At 40.9% G+C, this 20,137-nt stretch overlaps 1 protein-coding gene across 1 annotated transcript; it reads left to right on the forward strand.

Annotated features, from left to right (window-relative positions):
• Positions 1-798: 798 nt before the first annotated feature.
• On the forward strand, positions 799-15,454 carry tm6sf2b (transmembrane 6 superfamily member 2b; the record flags this gene model as incomplete). Its single annotated transcript, XM_083767013.1, has 10 exons — positions 799-878; positions 2,824-2,927; positions 5,704-5,801; positions 6,095-6,198; positions 7,547-7,629; positions 7,999-8,123; positions 8,888-8,989; positions 9,355-9,447; positions 13,098-13,217; positions 15,215-15,454. The coding sequence occupies 10 exons, from the start codon at positions 799-801 to the stop codon at positions 15,452-15,454; spliced, it is 1,149 nt and encodes a 382-aa protein (XP_083623139.1).
• Between the last annotated feature and the right edge of the window lie 4,683 nt (positions 15,455-20,137).

Consider the following 20,137-nt stretch of genomic DNA (forward strand, 5'->3'; position numbering starts at 1 on the left):
ATCAGTTCTATGTTCCCTCAAAACTAACACATATATAGTATAGTGTTAGTTTTGAGGGAACATAGAACTGTATAGTATACACTAACCCTAAACCAAGCCTAACCCTAACCTGAGGGAACATAGGGCTGAGGGAACATAGGCATGACCCTGTTAAGGGAATGGAAAATCCACTAAGCCCCATAGTACTGAATGAGTACTGAATTAATTAAATATTGCGATTATTTCCCTGCATTTCATGTGTGTAAATCCATTGACTGAAAATAGAACATGCAATAATACCTGTTTTTGTATAACCATCCAGTGTTGTAATCCTATACTTAGCCACACACACATTGCCAAATAGAAGAATGTGACTTTAAAGTGAGATTCTTCATGAACTGGAACACACTGTAATAGGCTACGACTTATGTAAATCTCTGACAAATTGCACAACTTGCACCAAAAAGCTTCTTTGTCTTTGGTTTATATCCCCCCCTGTTAAGTCTGTGTCTGCCTCAGACTGCCATATGTGATTAGACCACCAAAAGACTAGCCAGACGGTAAGGGCATGTTCTGTTTTACTTTTTCATCCATCAGATAATTTTAGCACTAAATTAAATCATATCATTGAATTACATTTTCTCTTACAGTGCTGAGAATGATCATGAAATCAAGTTGTTTTTATTTGATGCTTTGTTAGTCCTAAATCCTACGTTATATTGTTGTTGATTTCAAATTACATGGACATAAAATGATGTATTGTGTTTTCAGTTGTGCTTGGAGTTCAACTGGGAAAAGGTGAAGAAACGTTTTTAAGAAATGGAGACCTTAGTATTCTTATTTTCATTCTCTGCACTTGGTATACTTTATGCAATGAATACCAATCCAGAACTCCAAGAGTAAGTTACATTTTTATGTTCCTATTGCTCTTTCATAAATCAGCTCTGCATGCAAGGGGAACAAAATAAATCGATAAAACGTAACTGAAACGTATTGTGTAGGGTGCAGGTGATGCTTATAGTATTATTTCATAATAGACCGTATATTTTCCACCACTTGAGGACACTATAAGCTCAAAATGTAAGTATTAATATCAATTAATTTCCACATGCGTGTGTCAGCATGTGAATAAATCCCTGGCCATGTTGAAACAGCTAATGTTCTCAGTTCAAACTGCAGATATGGCGTTTACAAATTCCTTCTTTCACTGGGTGTAAATCCTGGTAGCGAGAAAAGGTGTGTCAAAGAGCCCATGGGAATCGAATAGTTTCAGTTCATACAATGCGGTTTATGGGGGGTTATCCGAAAGCTCAAATTGACCTTTCATTTATCATAAAAATATGCTGTACATTCAATGTAATCAATTAAATTTTTAAATTATGTCTTAAACCTTGCAACTGATGGGCAGTGTGTAGCAGTAGTTAAAAGGTAAGGCTCTCCCTGTAGACAAACCTCTATAGTCTATAATGTTGACACATGCTGACACTTTTTTGACTTGACAATCAATAGACAGCACAGAAGAGTTTGATAAATTGCTCCTGACAATGCCTTGAATTACATTATGCCTGGTGCTCTTCCGCTCTGCAAACAAACAGAATTGAGTGCATAAATCTTACTGTGGTGTTGAATTGGAGATTGACTGAGGAGCTTCCCTTTGGCCTCACAACATTTGCTTGGCTTTTGTGTGCATAGATTGTACATTTCTGCTAAAGTGATTTTGTTTACCAGGGGAGGCCTTGAGCACATTAATCTTTTCCATTGTACGGCAGTGGTACTTTTGACTGATAAACATGGAGGGCACAGTTGTACTAACATGGCCATAGCTTGCTGCTTTCCACACCTTGGCATGATGGATTATGTCTTCATCCACTTGAACACATCTGGAGCAACACAGTAGTAATGGAAGGTTCTTGGTGTAAGGATTTCTTTCCCATTTGCTGGGGTTCTGATAGAATTATAGCCTACCTCCGTTATTTGCCAGTATTGATAACCATGTACAATTAGGATGATAAAGGCTCCATTCAATTTCAGGCTAGTTAGTTAACTGACCGTTTTAAAATATTACATACTGTAGACTTGCATCTTATATTACGTACGTATGATTGTTTGCTTTCTCAGGGCAGTGCAAGCCTGCAGCTCTGTGATATGCACAAGCACATTAAGCAGGCATGATATAGTTCGAACCAACAAGACACACCCGACAGTGTGGAGAATTTGTCCTTGGAATATATTGAAGTTAATATTTCACCTCTGTATTAAAAAAAAGCAACCTTAGATTTCTTGGTTGGATGAATCCAATTTGAGACCACTGTCTTTCTAGGATCCCTGTGGACCAGAAAAATGTACAAAACTAGCAGGCTCACAGCCGTCACTGGAGACCGGCGTCTGTCACCGTCTTTTCCCTCACACCTCTGCTGCATTCCCCCCACTGATACACACTTGGAGTGTTGGCATAATTATCTCTCTCTCTCTGTATTCCCATTCATCATTGTTCAGTAATTTACTACCACAGAGGAGACTGCCACAACTTCCCAGGGAGAAACTAATTAGAAAAGAGAATGAGGCAGAAGGGAGATGGGTCCTCTAAAAAGTATAAAATGCATTAAAACATTTAAGCCCCATTTAAAAAAGAAAACTGGAATATCTTATCTACAAGCTATGAGTTTGTAAATTCTCTATTTTTGCAATTTGTGAAGATTTTTGAATATATTTGGAATTATTTGAAAAAAAGATTAAATCAAAATAAGGATGTCAGATTCAAAGTGGTAGCACTGGTGAAAGTCTGTGGATAAAGTGCTATTACACATTATAGATAACATTTTGTTCTCTCTCCTTCCCATGCAGGCCTTATATGATCTTACACGTTGGAATTGCTGTGTTGGTTGTGGTGTTTCTGTTCTACTTCATCATCACTCGAGGAAACCCACCTAAGGATGTTTTATTCTTTGGTATTGTATACAATAGATTAAATTTTATAGTGGCTATTTTTAAATTCTGCAACGTTCTTGGGCTGATTCCAGTGCCAAATAAAGGTTTTGAGAACTTTCTCTTACTCGCCGTGTTGGAACGAGAGCATGAATAGTTTTCATTGTCTATTCATCACGTAGTAGAAAGAGGCTTACACTGATCAGGCTCAGAGAGAAGCTAAACCCAGACTGGTATTTCTGTGGCATATTTCTGAAATGTGCTCCACCCTCTCAACATAACCACTTAAGTAAACACCAGATCTGTATTATGGGGAAAACCTTTAAAAGAAATGTGCAGATCTACAAGCTCACAACAGAACGTGTTCTGAACTTGTAGCTACTTTCAGAGAAGATATTTAAAGTTGAGTGAAAACAGAGAAGTTACTAGTATAGAGCCCAGAGGGACTCCAATCAACCAAGTAGGGGTTAAAGTGATTAAGTTTCCTCTTACACCACCACCACCACCACCAGTGAGTTTCTGAGAGTCTACATATTTGGCACAGTGTGCCTAAGCCATGTGAACTCTTGACAACTGTACAACACTTATTGTAATAGTGCACAAGAGCTGTGATGTATTGTATACTAGAATTGTATGTATGTATTGTATACTCGATCTACATCTTGATCATGAGCCCAGAGAGAATGTGTACTGACTTGCGTGAGTTTCTGACCAAATCTGTAGGAGCAGTAATAGCAGAAAGTGTGTTTAGAAGAAACCGCTAAATTATGGAAAATCTTGTTAGGCAGAAATGGGTGGGACCTATATGGGCAGTTGCATGATTCAAGTAATCCACAGAAAGAAACGGATTGAAACTTCTCGGTCACATGACTCCAGAGAGAATGTGTACCGATCTGCTTGAGTTTCTGAGTGTCGTTTGCCATTTGTGTGTAAACGCCATCCAGGGCACCTTCTGTGTAGGTGTGTTTGTAGCACAGAATGTATTTGTAGCACGGAATGTGATGATTTGATTGGCTGGGCACGGCATATGATGTATGATGATGTACGATAAGAGCGCCCCTCACTTCACACAAGTGTGATTTTTTAATTAATTGAATGTTAGTGTCTAAGGATGATGGACTGGACAGAGTGTAGTGGCACACCTACAAATATTCCCATTTTGATGACATAATTAATGTCATCCTATGCTCTCTTTTGCATAGTAAAAGAATAAAGTTCACACACTTGGAACACTATGCATGCACACCTCTTATAATGGGAACAATGATTCATCCATACCAGCACCATGCCTTGACATATCGTACGTACATGTATGACTACTACAAACTATTATCTCCATTTCTAGCCAAGGGCACCCTTGCAAACATGCAGACGTGTGGCCAATGCCAGTGGCTATGCCAATGGACCAAAAACTGGTGCCTGAGGCCATGACAGTGATGTTATAGACTGGAGAACCAGAGGGATGAGGTCAGCGATTTGTCTGGCTTTTCTGTATGAACATGTACAGAACCATAATTCCCCTCCTGTCTCCATTGTTAGTCCAGATAAATAGGACAGACAGTGACCAGCACGATACTATAATGTGACACTATCCTGCCATGTTCAGACCACAGATCTTCATTTTATAAGGACTTTTACAGCCTTTCCTACATTATTAAACCCATTTCTCATATTGTATTTATATGTATAAGACACATTTCAAACTATGGACATGTAGATCGAAGTAAATTGTCTGACTGTCTGGTTCTCCAGCAGAATATGCATTATAAGGTTTCACTTTGTGTACCAATAAATATTAAAAGAGATGCTGTTAGATATATTCTATTAATACAATTATACTCAAGGACAGAAACGCAAGCATTACAGTGATGTGGTCTGCCCATTTTACATCAAGTGCCATTTGTAGCATACTTGTGTAGACATCATCCAAGGCCTTTTCCTGCTGTACTGTGTTGCCAGCACAAAAGCTCTCAGGGAATGTAATGGTTGAGAAATGAGAACAGTCCATACTAGCATATTACCAGCTGTTGTCTGGGTTTAGTCTTGGCTATCAGCAGATCCACCCTGTTCTACCTAGCAGTCTTTGCAATTTCCACACTTTAGTGAACTATAAAGCTATGGTACAGGGATGTGAACTTCTAGCTCAGCTGGGCACTGAAACCTGCGGAAAGGTCTATTCTCCTCCAAACCACCTCACTGCTAGAGAAGACATCATTATCTCCCGACACTAGCCCTTGAAGCCGCTTTGTTAGAGGGAAATGTTTTAAACTAAACAGTATTTAGTTAGTAGAGCAAGCAAATAAGACGATGAGGTTGAGAGGGAGGTGAGGTGAAGGGTGATTTATATTTGTGAGTCAGTGTTGCACACCAGAAATGTTGATCTAAAAGTTCATCCAGCTTGTAGAGCTGCTATTTTTGGTGCGTGACACCACACACAACAAAGTATATCAAGGCCTTGAGAGAGCAATATCGCAGTAAGCTCATTGGACAGATGTATTCTTTATTGTTAAGGCAGACAAAGCAGATTGAGACCTTAAATTAAAGAGAAATTATCTAAAATCGTCACACTCTGAAATATATTTTGTTCAAACCATCTGTAAGCTGCTTTAACACACCAAGATGATTGTGCTGAGATGTGATGTACAATATTTTACACCCAAGGATACTGAAAGACATTAATCCAAGGCACTTCCTGTTTTGTTAGTGATTTAAAAACAAACCATATTTATTTCTGATGTCTATGATCTTTATGATGTTATACTTCTTTTCTGTACAACTTATGTCGATCTTTCTTTCCAGTGTTTGCAGAGTTCTCGTTTACATGTATCATTGACTTGGTGAGTGCCTTGGAGTATGATGGCATTATTTCTGGGTTCATGGAATTCTACCGGAAAACGGTGAGTTTCTTACTGTCAAAGCTACACTTACAATATATTGATCCAAACGAGTACGTTTTTCCTGGACTTACAATAGCCCATTGCAACAATTATAGAAATAGCGTTATCTTTTTTATTGTTCCATTAACGATCTTTACTTTGTTTAGAGCTTATTGGGAATTTAGGCCAGAAAATTGGGTTTTAGGCAACCCCAATAGCGTATGGTGCTCAAAGTAAAACAAAACACATTATATTACAAATATTTAACCTCAGGTTTGTAACTACAGTCTGAACAATGTATGTCAATGTTTTAGGGAGAACCCTATCTGGGCACATCCTATGCCATCATGATGTGTTACTGGGATGGAATAGTCCATTTCACCATGTACCTGATGATGATCAGTAAGATATCAGACAGGTGAGTGCCACTCATTCTGCAGTCTCAGATGAGACCTCCGACTTCCGTTTGGTGACATAGAAATTCAATGTAGGACCAGAACCGACACAGGATGAGAACTGACACAGACTTGCATGGGCAGAACTGCATATCAGAAAACCCCCCATTCCTTTACATACTTATTTGCCCAAGCAACTGGGAGTCATTAAACTGACTCCACCAGATGGTGGCAGTAGTGAGTTCCTCCTCTTGTGAACTCAATACTGCCGCAATCTGGCGGAGTCAGGTTAGGGAGTCATGGGAGCTAGGGGGCCTAAAAGAGCCACATTCTGGAGCAGCACGTTGCCTACCCCCGGCCTATAGACAAATTCAGAAACGGGTCTCATGGTCGCAGCTTACGTATTTCCTGTAGGCGGACTCGACATAGCTGTGGGGTTTAAACCCTCATCAGGCGCACCTCTTCTACTACAGTGAACGGTAGAGTGACTGATGTTAGTCTGCCTCAAACGTTACTCTATTACCTGCTTTTTACTAACACTAACATTACAAAGATGCCCAGAACATCGAGATGAACCTGTTTAGTTTATGGCTGCTCCAACAGTAGTGGCAACATTCCAAAACAAAACGGAATGTCAAAATATCCACCGCGGGGTCTGAGACCAGAGCCATTGAGTAATGGTTGAGACGAAGCAGTGTGATGAGGTCAGCACATTTATGGCTGTTTTTAGACCACAACAATGGTGATGTTATATGAAACAAGTAAAACAAAGTAAACAGGAGACTTCACAGTTGGGTTGGTTTTCTCAGGTGTCGATTCGAGCAGGCAAATCCTATCAAATAATACATAAGTATCCACTTCTTTCACATTGTTTATGCTATTTGACTATAACAGAATATGCAGTGAAGTGAACAAAGACTTTTTGTGGAAGGATTTGTCAGTTTCCTTCATCCCAGACAATATATACTCAGCTGTGGTGAGAAGGAAAAGGGAAAATAAATACAGTACATATTTCCCTAGCTACTGTAGCTAGTCGCAAAAATCAGTTTCTTAAGTTCAGAGAGAAATGCCTGAGGGCTGATACTGTGATGGAAATAAGATCTTGTTTAAATCACCCTCAACCCTTTCCCAGAGGGAGAACAAACAGTAGGCCTCATCTCTCAGGAAGTTATCCTTTGATCCCATACAGATTGTATGCACATTAAGTCCTTGAGCACCACGTTTGTGCCATGTGTTGTCTGTGAAGCATGGGCTGGAGAATTACGGTATAAACTGCAAATGATTATTATTACTGTACTCAGAATAAAAGCTGTTAGTGTGTTGTATCTAAAAAAAAAGTCATCATGTACGTCTATCTGTTTTACTCCATAGAAAGTCCTATCGTACCCTTGGCTTGTTCTGGGCTGGCTCTTTGTGTGCCAACATGAGTGTCTTTATTGCTGGGATCGTCGCAGGTGAGCCTCATCTTATATTCCCCACCAACAATCCCAGGGTGAAGGCTTTAATCAACAGAACATCTGCACCGCCTTGTAACATCAGCTTGGAAATACAATAGGCCTACAGACATATAGCCCTGCTTGGCATTGCAACCCCAGAACATGAAGTTGAAAACAGACTACAGCTTCTGTTGTTTCAAGCTGCATGTAATGTGCAAGTGTCAGAAGATCAAACTTGCCCATCGGCAAAGGGTTTCTCTCTTTATTTTGTTATTTTAGACACATGCATTTTCTCCAGAGACTTAACAGGAAACAAATTAATTAATGACTCTCTGAGAATTGTGTGTGTGTGTGTGTGTGTGTGTGTGTGTGTGTTATTTCTGGCAGGTAAATACGGGTCAGAAATCCGTCCAGCATTCTGGATCAACTTTCTCTTCCTGTTGATGCCTGTTTTGGGCGCCATCCTGATTTTTTCACGGTCCCAGGAAAAACAACTTACTGGTGGATACAATGTGTGTAAAGGATATCATCAGTGGAACGAAATTAGATGTAAAGAAAATTGCTAGCTTGAGAATGTGTGCCAATTAAGGTCACTGGCACAGGTACATTTAGCATGCTCACAATTATCAACAATCAGATGTTGATATCATGTTGTTAAACATGTTGATAACCTTGTGCACAGTGAATACACATTTTGTTATTACAAGGCTTGGTTGAATGCCTGATTATGATTTTGGTCAATCACTGAATTCAGCAGTCAATAACAGACAACAGATGGTGGAGACAACAATCCGCATGCAGTGCTTTCTTTGTTCATGGTAGCCATGTAAACAAACACACAATGTCATTTTACAGCTAAATGTTAGTAGACTAAAGAATGTTTTTGAAACCATTTGAGGCAACAAATAAGCAATGCAGTAACATATTAATTTTACCGGAGCCATTGACTCCATATATGCTGCAATATACAGACATTGCTTTCTTTTTCTATTTTAGTTTAATGCTGCTACAATGTCAGAGAAGTCGAACAAGAAATATGTTTTACTATAATATATTATACATATTATGTACAATGCCTGCATGCATACAAGATTTAACAACCTTGAACCTTGTGTGTAGCTAGACTAGAGCATATTTAACCTCAAGTTTAAATACCCACAAGCCAAATCGACTTATTCCAAACTCCCTCCTTCATCATCATCTGCCAATATCTTAAGATATATACTGAAACAAGCACAATGTTGGAGTTTGACCTTATGTTGGCGTCTCCCTTCAGGCCCAGCAAGCACAGTGCATGAAACTCATCTGGAGGCCCATGGATCTAGCACTGGTAGTGCTATTGATAGGTGCCATGGCTTTCACCATTCTCAGGGGTTTGGTGAGTGAGACCCACAGAATCAATATGTGTCAGTAAAATAAATTCATGCCTGGACCATTTAGTAGACAGATATTCATCTTTATGTGTAATACATACTGTTGGTATAGTTCATTTGAGCTGTATTAGTATTTACTGCAGGTTTATCCATGGATTATTATTATTATTATTATTATTATTATTATTATTATTATTATTATTATCAGTAGTAGTAGTACTGTAGTAGTAGTAGTAGACAGTAGTAGTATTAGTAGCAATGATGTGTAGATTATTATTAAGTATTTTTTGTCATTACTATGATTTGTTGGGCATTCAAATGTTTAAAAAAATTAAAACTTAATTCCAAAACGTTATGTGCATGTATGCAGGTGGCTCTTGACTCCCCTCTAGAGGCCTGTTCCATGTACCTGAAGCAATATGAACCCTACCTGCAGGATCCTGTGGGCTTCCCCAGAGTTATGGTTGGTTTTTCTTCTCTCTCTATCTGTAAATCTCTCTTTTTACTGTATCACACTTTCAATTTGCGATTTACAATTTGGGCTTTTAGCTGAGACACTCTTATCAAGAGTGACTTTTTGATTGATTGATTAAATACTTTATTAATCAGAATACAGCGTGTCACAGAAGGTCACGCTGGGGGCATGCTCTCTCCTCTGCATCATACCCTAGGTGGGGTTGGCGAAAGGGCCTTTCTGTGTGGAGTTTGCATGTTCTCCCCGTGTCCCCTAGGGTAGGTACCCTCACAAAAAACATGCAGTAATCCTGGTCTCTAAACTGTCTTGCCCTGACCAGCCAGGGCAAGGGCCTGATGGAGGGGAAATAAACTGGTTGGAATAACGTGTTCCTTCCACGAGCTACGTCCAATCGGGGAAACTCCCCCCTGTCAGGTGAAAATGCTCATGCATTGAAGGAAGCATGAGGTCAGTCCGTTGCTCTCCCCAAGTTGGGAGAGGGAGTGTAGCGCCCAGGATTACATTAGATAATTGAAAAGAAAATTGTGGGATAAAAATATAAAGTCAAAAAAGAATACAGTGTGTGTGTGTGTGTGTGTGTGTGTGTGTGTGTGTGTGTGTGTGTGTGTGTGTGTGCGTGCGTGCGTGCGTGCGTGCAAAATGTTAAATGAGGACGTCTGTGTTGCAAGACCAACCCTTTTCATCACTGATGACGATAAACCACATGCCGTGACGTGATGATTGACTTGCAGCACTGGAACACTCCCACAATAAGACTGAAGGGCATTATGATGATTGGCTCTCAGACACAAGCTGGGTACAACGTGCTCATTAGAATTCTTCTGGACTAAAAGCCTAGGATGAAAAGACATAATTTGGAGCCATTATGTGGCAGCAAGCAGGCTTTCATGCACCAAATATTTAAGTTGAAGTCCAAGCCAGTAATGACCCTTATGCATGCTGTTCGTGCTTAGTGTGCAAATGTTTGTAGTGAATCTTTTAAATGTGGGGCTGTGAGTAATATGGGAGATAGATAAAGAGACATTACAGTGATGATCAAACATGCAGTGATGAAGAAGCAAATCAGGGTTGAGGATGTCGATGCACTTTTTAGACATTTTGTACTAAAAGATCAGACCAGTCTGAAGTGAGTGGTGCTGTAATGTACTTGTGTGTGCGTGTGTGTGTGTGTGTGTGTGTGTGTGTGTGTGTGTGTGTGTGTGTGTGTGTGTGTGTGTGTGTGTGTGTGTGTGTGTGTGTGTGTGTGTGTGTTAGGCTGTGCAACAGTGACACTTGGTGGTGAACAAACGCTATAACGCTATTTTCGTGCTCGGACAGACCCAGCGACCCAGCCAGGGACAGACCCAAGGGACACACATAGCTGTCTATAGGAGTGGTTGCGACACTCAAAAATCACTTAAAGCACCTAAAACAAACCCAAAGGAACATGGCTGGGTTCAATAATAATGTCATTGCACAGCACGTGTTCCTTATTCCACAACTGGGTCCAATAATCCTTACGTCCCAAAGGCACTAAGCACTGCTGTGCCTCTCCGTGCATGACCGCGTTCCTGCGTGTCTCTGTCAATCTATGAATGACTCTGAACCACATGATCCCCCAGGTAAAACTCATCAGCATCAGTTCTCCTCATAGTCATCGACATCACAGGCTGCTCACCCAACCTGCTTTTGAAATGCCAAAAGCAACCACCTCTGGATGGGAATTTGAATAACTCAGCTGTGACATAGGCTATAGGCTAATATAGTTACATACAAATTAGAATGTAACACTCTCTCTCCCTCTCTCTGTGTGTGGTCATCGGGCATGTCCAGTCCATATTATGGGCAGATCATACGCTCATTTGAGCTGATGACAGTCATGCCCAACATTGTCCAATTCTTAGATGCCGGTGAACAGTAAAGGCGACAGCACAGTTCCTTAGGGCAGTGTCTCTCAACCTTTTTTGTCCCGGGGCACACTTTTCATAGCCTAAAAATCTCGGGGCACACCTAGATATATGGTGTGTGTATATACTGTATATATAATATATGATATATATATATATATATATATATATATATATATGAACCCAATATACTTTTAAAAACACACATGACAGCACTCGTCAAATTACTTTAAAGAGAAAGAAAAGGACAGAGACAGTGCCTCAGTTTCACCAATTTATTTTTGAGAACTCATACAAAATGTAGCACACACATGTTCAATTTGTCAATGCAAAGTAATACTTCTAAATAAAAAAAGGAGTTGTAAAAACAAGAACAAAAATCTTTTGCAACAATACAATGGTCTTAAACTTGCATGAGCACTTTTGTACAAAGAAAATCGTAAAAAACAATTGATAAAAAGAAAAGTAAATATTTTTGACAAGTTCTGTCTTAGTGTGAACCTTGAGCTTGTTTTCCTGAACAAAGAGTTTTTATCCTGGCTGGATGCTGGACAAACAGACACGGAGCTCTTCATTTTCAAGTCAGGCTTGAAAAGCTAAGCTCACAGGTAAGTTGTGGAAAAGGGGAGCAGCACTGCCATGCGCTGGCTGTGATGGCTGGATATTCTTTCAAGTATCAAGAGACTTGCCTGCTTCGTTGTGTCTTTCTCCTTTTTTTCTTTCAAGCTCACGAAAAAGTGTTTGTCCTTCGTAGCGAGTTCATCATGATTGGTATGAAGGTGGCGCTTCAGTTTACTCGGAACCATGCGCTGTTTGCAAGCTTGAATCCACAAACTATACACAGCGGAATCGGGTACGTTTTATCCCCAGTAAACGTGAATCCAAACTTCATGTAATCATCGCGGTACAGTCTGGCAGGGGCTTTCTTTGTAGGCGTTGCGTTATTAGTATTATTAGTAGTTATTAGTAGCCGCCGTTGTTGCTGTTGTTGCTGTGCCTTGGTCAGGTGGAGGTGACTCGGCGGCGCTGTGTGTGCTGCTGTCGGGTTCTGGTGGTGTCTTTCTGGAGGGAGCGAAATGTCTGTGCTGTGCCCCATTTATACAGTAAAGTTGCCAGGCGATTAACATTTCTATGGCCGATGGTCGTTAAGAGTCTATTGTTCCGTCGTCATGTTGTTTTCGCATGTCTATTTAGACGTGTGACAACAACAACAACGCAAAAATAGGACGCCTATCTATCGCTTTCGGGGGAGGGCTAGTGTTACTTTTGGTCAAAATCTCGAGGCACACCTGGAGATTTCAAAGGCACAGTAAAGTGCCGCGGTACATAGGTTGAGAAACACTGCCTTAGGGTACACCAACACCATTGTTGCATACAGCACATCTGACAGGCTGGCCTGCAGTCCTGACGTTTTGTGACCTGCTGGTGTAGTGTAGTAAGTATAGTCTCTAGTCTGTAATCCAGGCCAGCAGCAGGTTTGGTTGGTGTTGGAGGTACTGAAAAAGTCAAAGAACATGACTAGCGCAGTGCTACACTGTCTCTACATTGTGTGTAGTTGTAGCATCTGTGGAGCAGGTAGATGATGGCAGATGTTGATGGCTGTGCCTGTGCCAACTTTAACTTTTACTGTTACTTAGACTATAACTATAGCCCTTAGTAAAAGTACAGGAGATACTGCGGCTGACAAGTGTAATATGGAAATATTGTATTAATACAAACCATCTCTTCATGATGTCAATCCTGTTCTTTTAGATGCTGCACCTTTTCTTCTATGGTCTTCCCATGTTGGGTGCATTTGTTTATGGTCTCCTCAAGCCTCGATGCACATGGATGTCAGACTGGACCCTTTTCTTCGCTGGAGCCGTGACCCAGGTATGAACTTTGGGAAAAAGAGATAATGGATGAAAAAGGATCAGGACACAACATTTTAGTTTACAGTAAATGTGTATAATACACACCTGTAATGGGGCCATTTGGAACCCCCTCAAGGAACCATGAGGGCAGAGGGTACCTGGACCACACTTTGTAGCAGTGTTTCCAGTGAGCCAACATGCACAATATCAGAACCCCGACTCCGTTTACAATTTACCATTTAGGCATTTAGCAGACGCTCTTAATCCAGAGCAATTTACAGTAAGCAAGAACAACACAAGGCAATACATCAAGTACATAGGAATTGTCATCAAGAATCATAAGCAAGCTAATAACCTAATATCTGTCTAACAGTAGATATCTGTACAGTGAAGCTCTGAGAAAATGCATAACATGCAAATACATATACATTACACAAGTTTAGCCTTATGTAATTAGATTCATAATTTAGCATATCTGTTTGACCAGAATGGAGCGGAGCCATAATTAGTATAATTGGTAAGATGGAAACAAGGAAGAAAGAGGCTCAATTTCTTTCCAATATGGCTGTTGTGCATAGAGCCTATATCTGCATCTCCATCAGTTGTTCTCACTGACTCGGATGTAAGTATTGATACATTAACAACTGTCTCCTTTTCCTAATCCAGTTCCTGGAGCCCACACTCTGAAAAGCCAACGATGACTATAATTGATCGAAACCTTTATTTATTCTCGAAAAAGCATTGCGGTTCACCCTCATTTGCAGTGCTGCCGAGATCACATACACAACATCAAAAATTAAGACACAAAAACAAATCTACGAGTAAGGCATAAAGATATAACACACAAGCAGTGAAATAAAGCATAAGTTTAACCAATCACATATTGAGGTAGGGAGATTTAAAAGCAGGTTATTAAATTGTCCATGGGATATTGGGGTATTTTAGTGTTTATTGTAGACTCTACAACAAACACTAGAGTAGAGTGTTCCATGAAGTAGGGGCATCGAAGCAGAAAGCAGGTTTTCCCAGTTCAGACTGCAGATGGGACCTCTAGTGCAAGCCATTCACTTGAACGGATCTGACGAGTACTTCTTTTCCAGTCTAGCAGCAATGTGATGTAGGGTGGTATCTTCCCATCAATAGCTTAGATCCTAGCCTAGATCTCCTCTCAGAGAGGGAAGACCAACCTGGTGAGTGCTGTAGCTTTCACCAGTGATAAATCTAAGTGCTGAGTGAGAACTGTATCTAGGGGTAAAAGAGTGGTAAAGGCAGCATTTCTATAGATTACATCATCGTAATCCAAAACTGACAGCTTCAACAACCCTTTTTCTACAGATCATTGGGAAGTTATAGCTTTGTCCGTATACTACTTTGTCTGTCTTACTGTATTGCTTATATCAAACAGACAGGTGGCCTTTCCTCTCTCTGAAGTATTGATCTGGTGTAAGAAATGGAGAGAACAGGACACCCATGATCAAAGCTGAATATACAGGCTGCAGTGTTCAGCCTTACGATTTATGCTTGGTTAATCAAAAGACTCCGGTGAACAGCCAGCTGCTCTGTGCCCTGTACTGTATACTGCTAACTTTAGACTTTATATAATGACTGCAGAAGAATGGCTCAAAGTATGTATTCTTCTGGGGGAGGATATGAAAAGTAAAGCCAACAAATGAGCTAACATTTGCGCGAATACAGAACATGACCAAACAGCAGACTGCAAGTGCATGTTAGTGATGCCAGTTACAATATGACATTAGTTATTACAGCTCTGGGTTTAAAAGTCTGCTCTCCCTCATTTTTACTAGATTCTCTAACAAGTAAAATATCGATGCCTTTTTCATGCTTTGTTTTTTATTACTCACTGGAGAAATGTGAGACATCAAAAGCTGTATCTCACATTTTTCTGTATTTCTCTTTGTGAAAAAACTAGAAAACAAAACACCCCTCGAGTTCTGCTGTTATGAACCAGCCTCATACCCCCACTCTCTCTCTCTCTCTCTCTCTCTCTCTACCCAGTGTCAGTGGGCCCATATTGGAGGATCACTCCATTCTCATACTACAGCTCCATTCCGTATTCCAGATGATGCCTTTTGGTGTGTGATGGCAGCTAACCTAATCTATGCAGTTATCCCCAGCTTGTTAGCTCTGCGAGTTCAAAGTGATCCCTACTTCTTCCTGAAGGTTGCTTACTTCCCTGGGCAGACAGGTCTGCCAAACAGCGAGGAGAAAGACACCTTAATCACAAAGAACAAATAATTATTTCATGCATTGACGCCGTTTCAAATTAGTTGTTTGAAAATTGAAATGTTAAAATATACTATTATTTTTGCTCAACAGCTATGGGTTTTTGTTGTCATTGAAATGTTGGTCTCCAAGTTCCAACTATTAGCTGAAAGTGTGTATTGTGGGCTTGTTTACTAGAATTTCTTATTTGTAAGAGTTGTCCACAGGTAATTATTTTCCCTTTCTCTTGCAAAACTGAATGAGTCCAAGTGGACGTTTGAGCCAAATGTCATGGAATTCCATGAAGGCGTTCCTGGGATATTGCATTTACAAGGTTGGGACCAACATACGGACAACCCGGAAACGTAATGCCTCTGGCCACGGCTGTTGCCAGTGGAGGCATAAAAAGTAGAGGGAACAGAAACAAGAGTTGAGGAGGCAAGAGGAGAACGGAGGGTGTTAATCTTTCCAGGAATGAGAAGCATACCAGAAGTGCACAATAAATCCTGAGTGTTAATTTAACTCTGTGTGATGTTCGAGGTAATTGTCAAAGATTGTGAAGGTCATTGTGTGCTAGGTGGTTTATTTATAAAGCACATTTAAAAACAGCCAACGGCAGACCAAAGTGCTGTACACCAAGAGAAAAACAAATAACTACACATTGCACAATATATAAACTAACTCGTTGTGCAAAAACATCACATATATTACACAACACATCAAGATTGTAAAAAATCACACCCGTGTGAAGTGAGTGGTGCAACCCCGTGTGGGGGTCCCCGTGGGGTCCCCGGAACTTCCAGACCCACAGGAATGAGACCGGCCCAGTTCCGGCGAACCGCCCCTCGTCCGAAACGGTTGAGAAATGAAATGACAGAATTACCGTGTGGGGGTCCCTCTACTGTACTGTGCTGTACCGTAGTCACTGTACTGTACTGTCACACCCAAAATCATCATATATACAGTTAATATGTGCGTGTGTATTAGGCTGCACAACAGTGACACTTGGTGATGAAAACCAACCAAATGCTATTTTCGTGCTCGGACACAGCCAGGGACAGACATAGACAGGGACACAGGGACACACAAAGCTCTGTATAGGAGTGGTTGCACCACTCAAAAACACCAGAAGAGGGGCAGCAAGTTAAATAAAGGCATCAAATAGGCCTACAATAAAAATTAAGGCATCAGATAAAAAAGTTTAAAAAAAGAGTCCAACCAATTTCCAGGTAAGGATTTAAAAGGCCTGGGAGAATAGGTGTGTTTTCAGTCTGCTTTAAAAAGTGTCCAATGAGGGAGCAGACCTAATAGTTAGGGGTAAATGGTCACCTTTTTTGAACCTTGAGGAGCCCCTGATCAGTTGAAGTGGCTTAGGATTGTGGGGAGGAAGCACTGAGCAGCTCACAGATGTAGGGTGGTGCCAGCCCATGGTGGGCTTTATGAACAAATAATACAAATTTAAAATTGATTCTAAATTTCACTGGGAGCCAGTGGAGGGAGGCCAGGGCGGGAGTAATGTGCTCCCACCTTCTGGTCCCAGTCAGGAGTCTACAGTATCTGCAGCGTTCTGGACAAGCTTCAGTCTAGATGTGGGTTCATTTCCCATTTAAATCTGCAGATAAGGAACAACTGTTTCGGATATCTGTTTCTTTTTTTGAGGGGCGCCAGCCCCTCCTATACACAGGTTTAATGTTTGTCTTTAGTTCAATGTTTGTTTGTTTGTTTTGTTTTGACAATGAAGGGAAACATTACGTCATAATGTCCCTTTATTGTTAAGGGCGTTTAATGTTTGTGTTTGCACCGTTTGTTTTACATCACCATTACATCACCTAATCAACATGAGTTAGACTGGCCTTATGACAGCCCACACAGGTGTGATTTTTTACTCAGTGATGCGTCACTTACTTAGTAGATCTGTGTTGAACTTTCTCTCACAAAAATACACAAAACACATTTTTGGGGGATTTTGTTTTGTATACAATTGTGTCCCCACAACAAAGTAAAAATGGATAGTGCCTTTTTTTCTTCTCGTTTTAACAAATAATTGGACACAAAGGCAAAATACAAAGCTTAATGTTATTTTAGACAGACACAAATGCTTGTAGGGATGTGGGGTTTCTTGCATCTCAGCATGAATCAAATAAACAAATAATATATCATCATGAAAGGGGGTTGGCAAATGTTGAAACTGTTGTCAGCATGATGGTTTGGAGGTTTGGAATTGGATGCTGTTATTTGCATAAATGCACATGCGCTATAGGCTGATAATATGCTTTAGAAACTGTCAAGTCATTGAGCGTGATTCCATCAAAAAGAGAAGAGAGAGAGAGAGAGAGAGAGAGAGAGAGAGAGAGAGAGAGAGAGAGACTAAGACACAGACAGACAGACAGACAGGTTCTTTCATGCTGAAGTGTGGCATTGGCCTAGCTTGCACATGCTAGAAATGCATTGTGTGTGTGAATAAATCTCTAAATCAAATCTGCCCTTTCCAAACAGCTCTGTAATTCCATGAAGGAATTCACAAGGGATCCTGCTGCAGCTGTCTGCTCAGCTGTGCTGTCAGTCAGCCCTGGAGAGCTGAAGCTGACCCAGCATCCATTATTCTGAGGGGAACGTTAGCCAAAAATAGCAGATATACAGGCTCACAATCTAATGTGGCTCACGAACCAACTCAGATCCAGTTTAATAAGTCTAGAGCAGGGAGTTGGAGTCTCAAACTGGGGTACTGGTACGCAAGCTGCCTCGAGTCTGGGGGTGCGTGACATTAATTGTGTAATGGAGGTGCAGGTGTTAACAATTAACAATATTAACACACCACTTCTCTGAACTGTGATCTTTCACCAAACAAATAGCCTATGTCAGGTATGGAATAGCATGCATAAAGTAGGCTAATTGGCAAATCGTCTGGCAAAGTTAGTTTAACGTTGATTAATGCAATCATCAACACGATGGTAAATGGTAAATGGGTGCATTTATATAGCGCGTTTATCCAAGGCGCTTTACAGAGATTGTGCATTACATTCACCCATTCACACACACATTCATACACCGATGGCAGCGGAAACCATGCAAGGCACCAACTAGCACATCGGGAGCAATTAGGGGTTCAGTGTCTTGCTCAAGGACACTTCGACAGTAACTCTGGGGGAGCCCGGGTTCGAACTGGCAACCTTACGGTTACCATCCAGGCACTCTACCCCTGAGCCACCGCCGCCCACGATGATGATAATAGCTTGGGGGGGGGGGGGGGGGGACTTTCTCATACGAAATGTAAACTATGTGTGACGTCACTGTCTATATCCAAATAAGGGCCGCTGTAACAATTATAAACTTCTTGAAGAAAATAATAACTGGAGGATACAGGCATCGATCCTGCTACCTCTCGCATGCTAAGCGAGCGCTCTACCATTTGAGCTAATCCCCCAACGAAGGTGCACTGGCAGCGTGGCGCTATATAAAGACTACAAAAATAAAACGACAATCAGGTCACTTCGTCGTGATTTCAGTCCAATCAATCAGATAGGACTTTTCTGTTTGGATGTATGGGCTGTCATAAGGCCAGAAGGTTTTTTTGCCACACAGTAGGCGTTCCCGCATTACTTCTGGATATGATGATGATGTCTATAGATGATGATGACTATAGAGTTACTGCGTGATTTGTGAACAAATCTGTAGGAGTAATATCAAAAAATGTGTTTGGCAAAAGTCAACCTCCTGGTGGCGCTATAAAAAGGAGATGTTTTTCCTTTTCCTCTAGGGAGTCTGTGTGCAAGTTTCACGCAGATCGGTGCAGTTAAACACAAATCCGCCTGTTATACTCTACCATGGCTGACTTACCTTAGCCTACCCCATAGCGATGATTTGATTGGCTGCAGCACCCCATAGCTATGATTTGATTGGCTGAGCAACGTGTATTGAGGATAAAAAGTGAGGACAGAAAAGTGAAGAAGGAAAAGTGAGGACGGAAATTGTGATTGGCCGGAATGAGATGATGATGTATGATGGTAAGAGCGCCCCTCACTTCACACAGGTCACAGGTATGATTTTTAAGGGGCGCTAGCCCCTTCTATAAATGTCCCCGCCCGTCTCAATATTTGCCATTGACAATGAACGAAGAAATGACGTCAGAATTCCGCTGATTATGTAAATTAAACATCAAAACATTAAACGCCATTGACATTGAAGGGAAAACGTACGTCATATGTAAATGAGTAAATCGTCTAACCAATCACATGTTGGTGGAAGCACTTGGCCAATAAGGGACCACCTTATGTACCTTATGTAGCAATGTCAAATGTCCGCTAACATAAATTGATGTACGAATCGATGACAAGAGCGTCCCTCATTTCACATGGGTGTGATTTTCCCCTCTGCCTATAGTGGGAATGTGTCGCGTGCAACATTACATGGAAATTGCAAGCTGCGTTCATGATGTGAAACATTTTTTTCAAAACGGACCAATCCTGCAAACTTTGGAAGTCAATCTTAGCCATCAGGATGGAATATGGAAAATCAGACAGATTCGTATTGATGACTATAAGAGAAGAAGAGATGCTGTGTACCGATTTGAGTGATTTTTGGACAAAATCTGTAGGAGCAGAAAATGTGTTTAGCCAAAAATGGCCCTCATGGTGGCTCTATGACAGGTTGATCTGAAAAGGGGCAGTTTCTGCTCTAGCATCCAGGGAGAGAGTGTGTGTGTGTGTGTGTGTGTGT

The sequence above is a fragment of the Protomyctophum parallelum genome (assembly GCF_964188405.1).
Source record: "Protomyctophum parallelum genome assembly, chromosome: 6".
In the NCBI taxonomy this organism is placed as follows: Eukaryota; Metazoa; Chordata; class Actinopteri; order Myctophiformes; family Myctophidae; genus Protomyctophum; species Protomyctophum parallelum.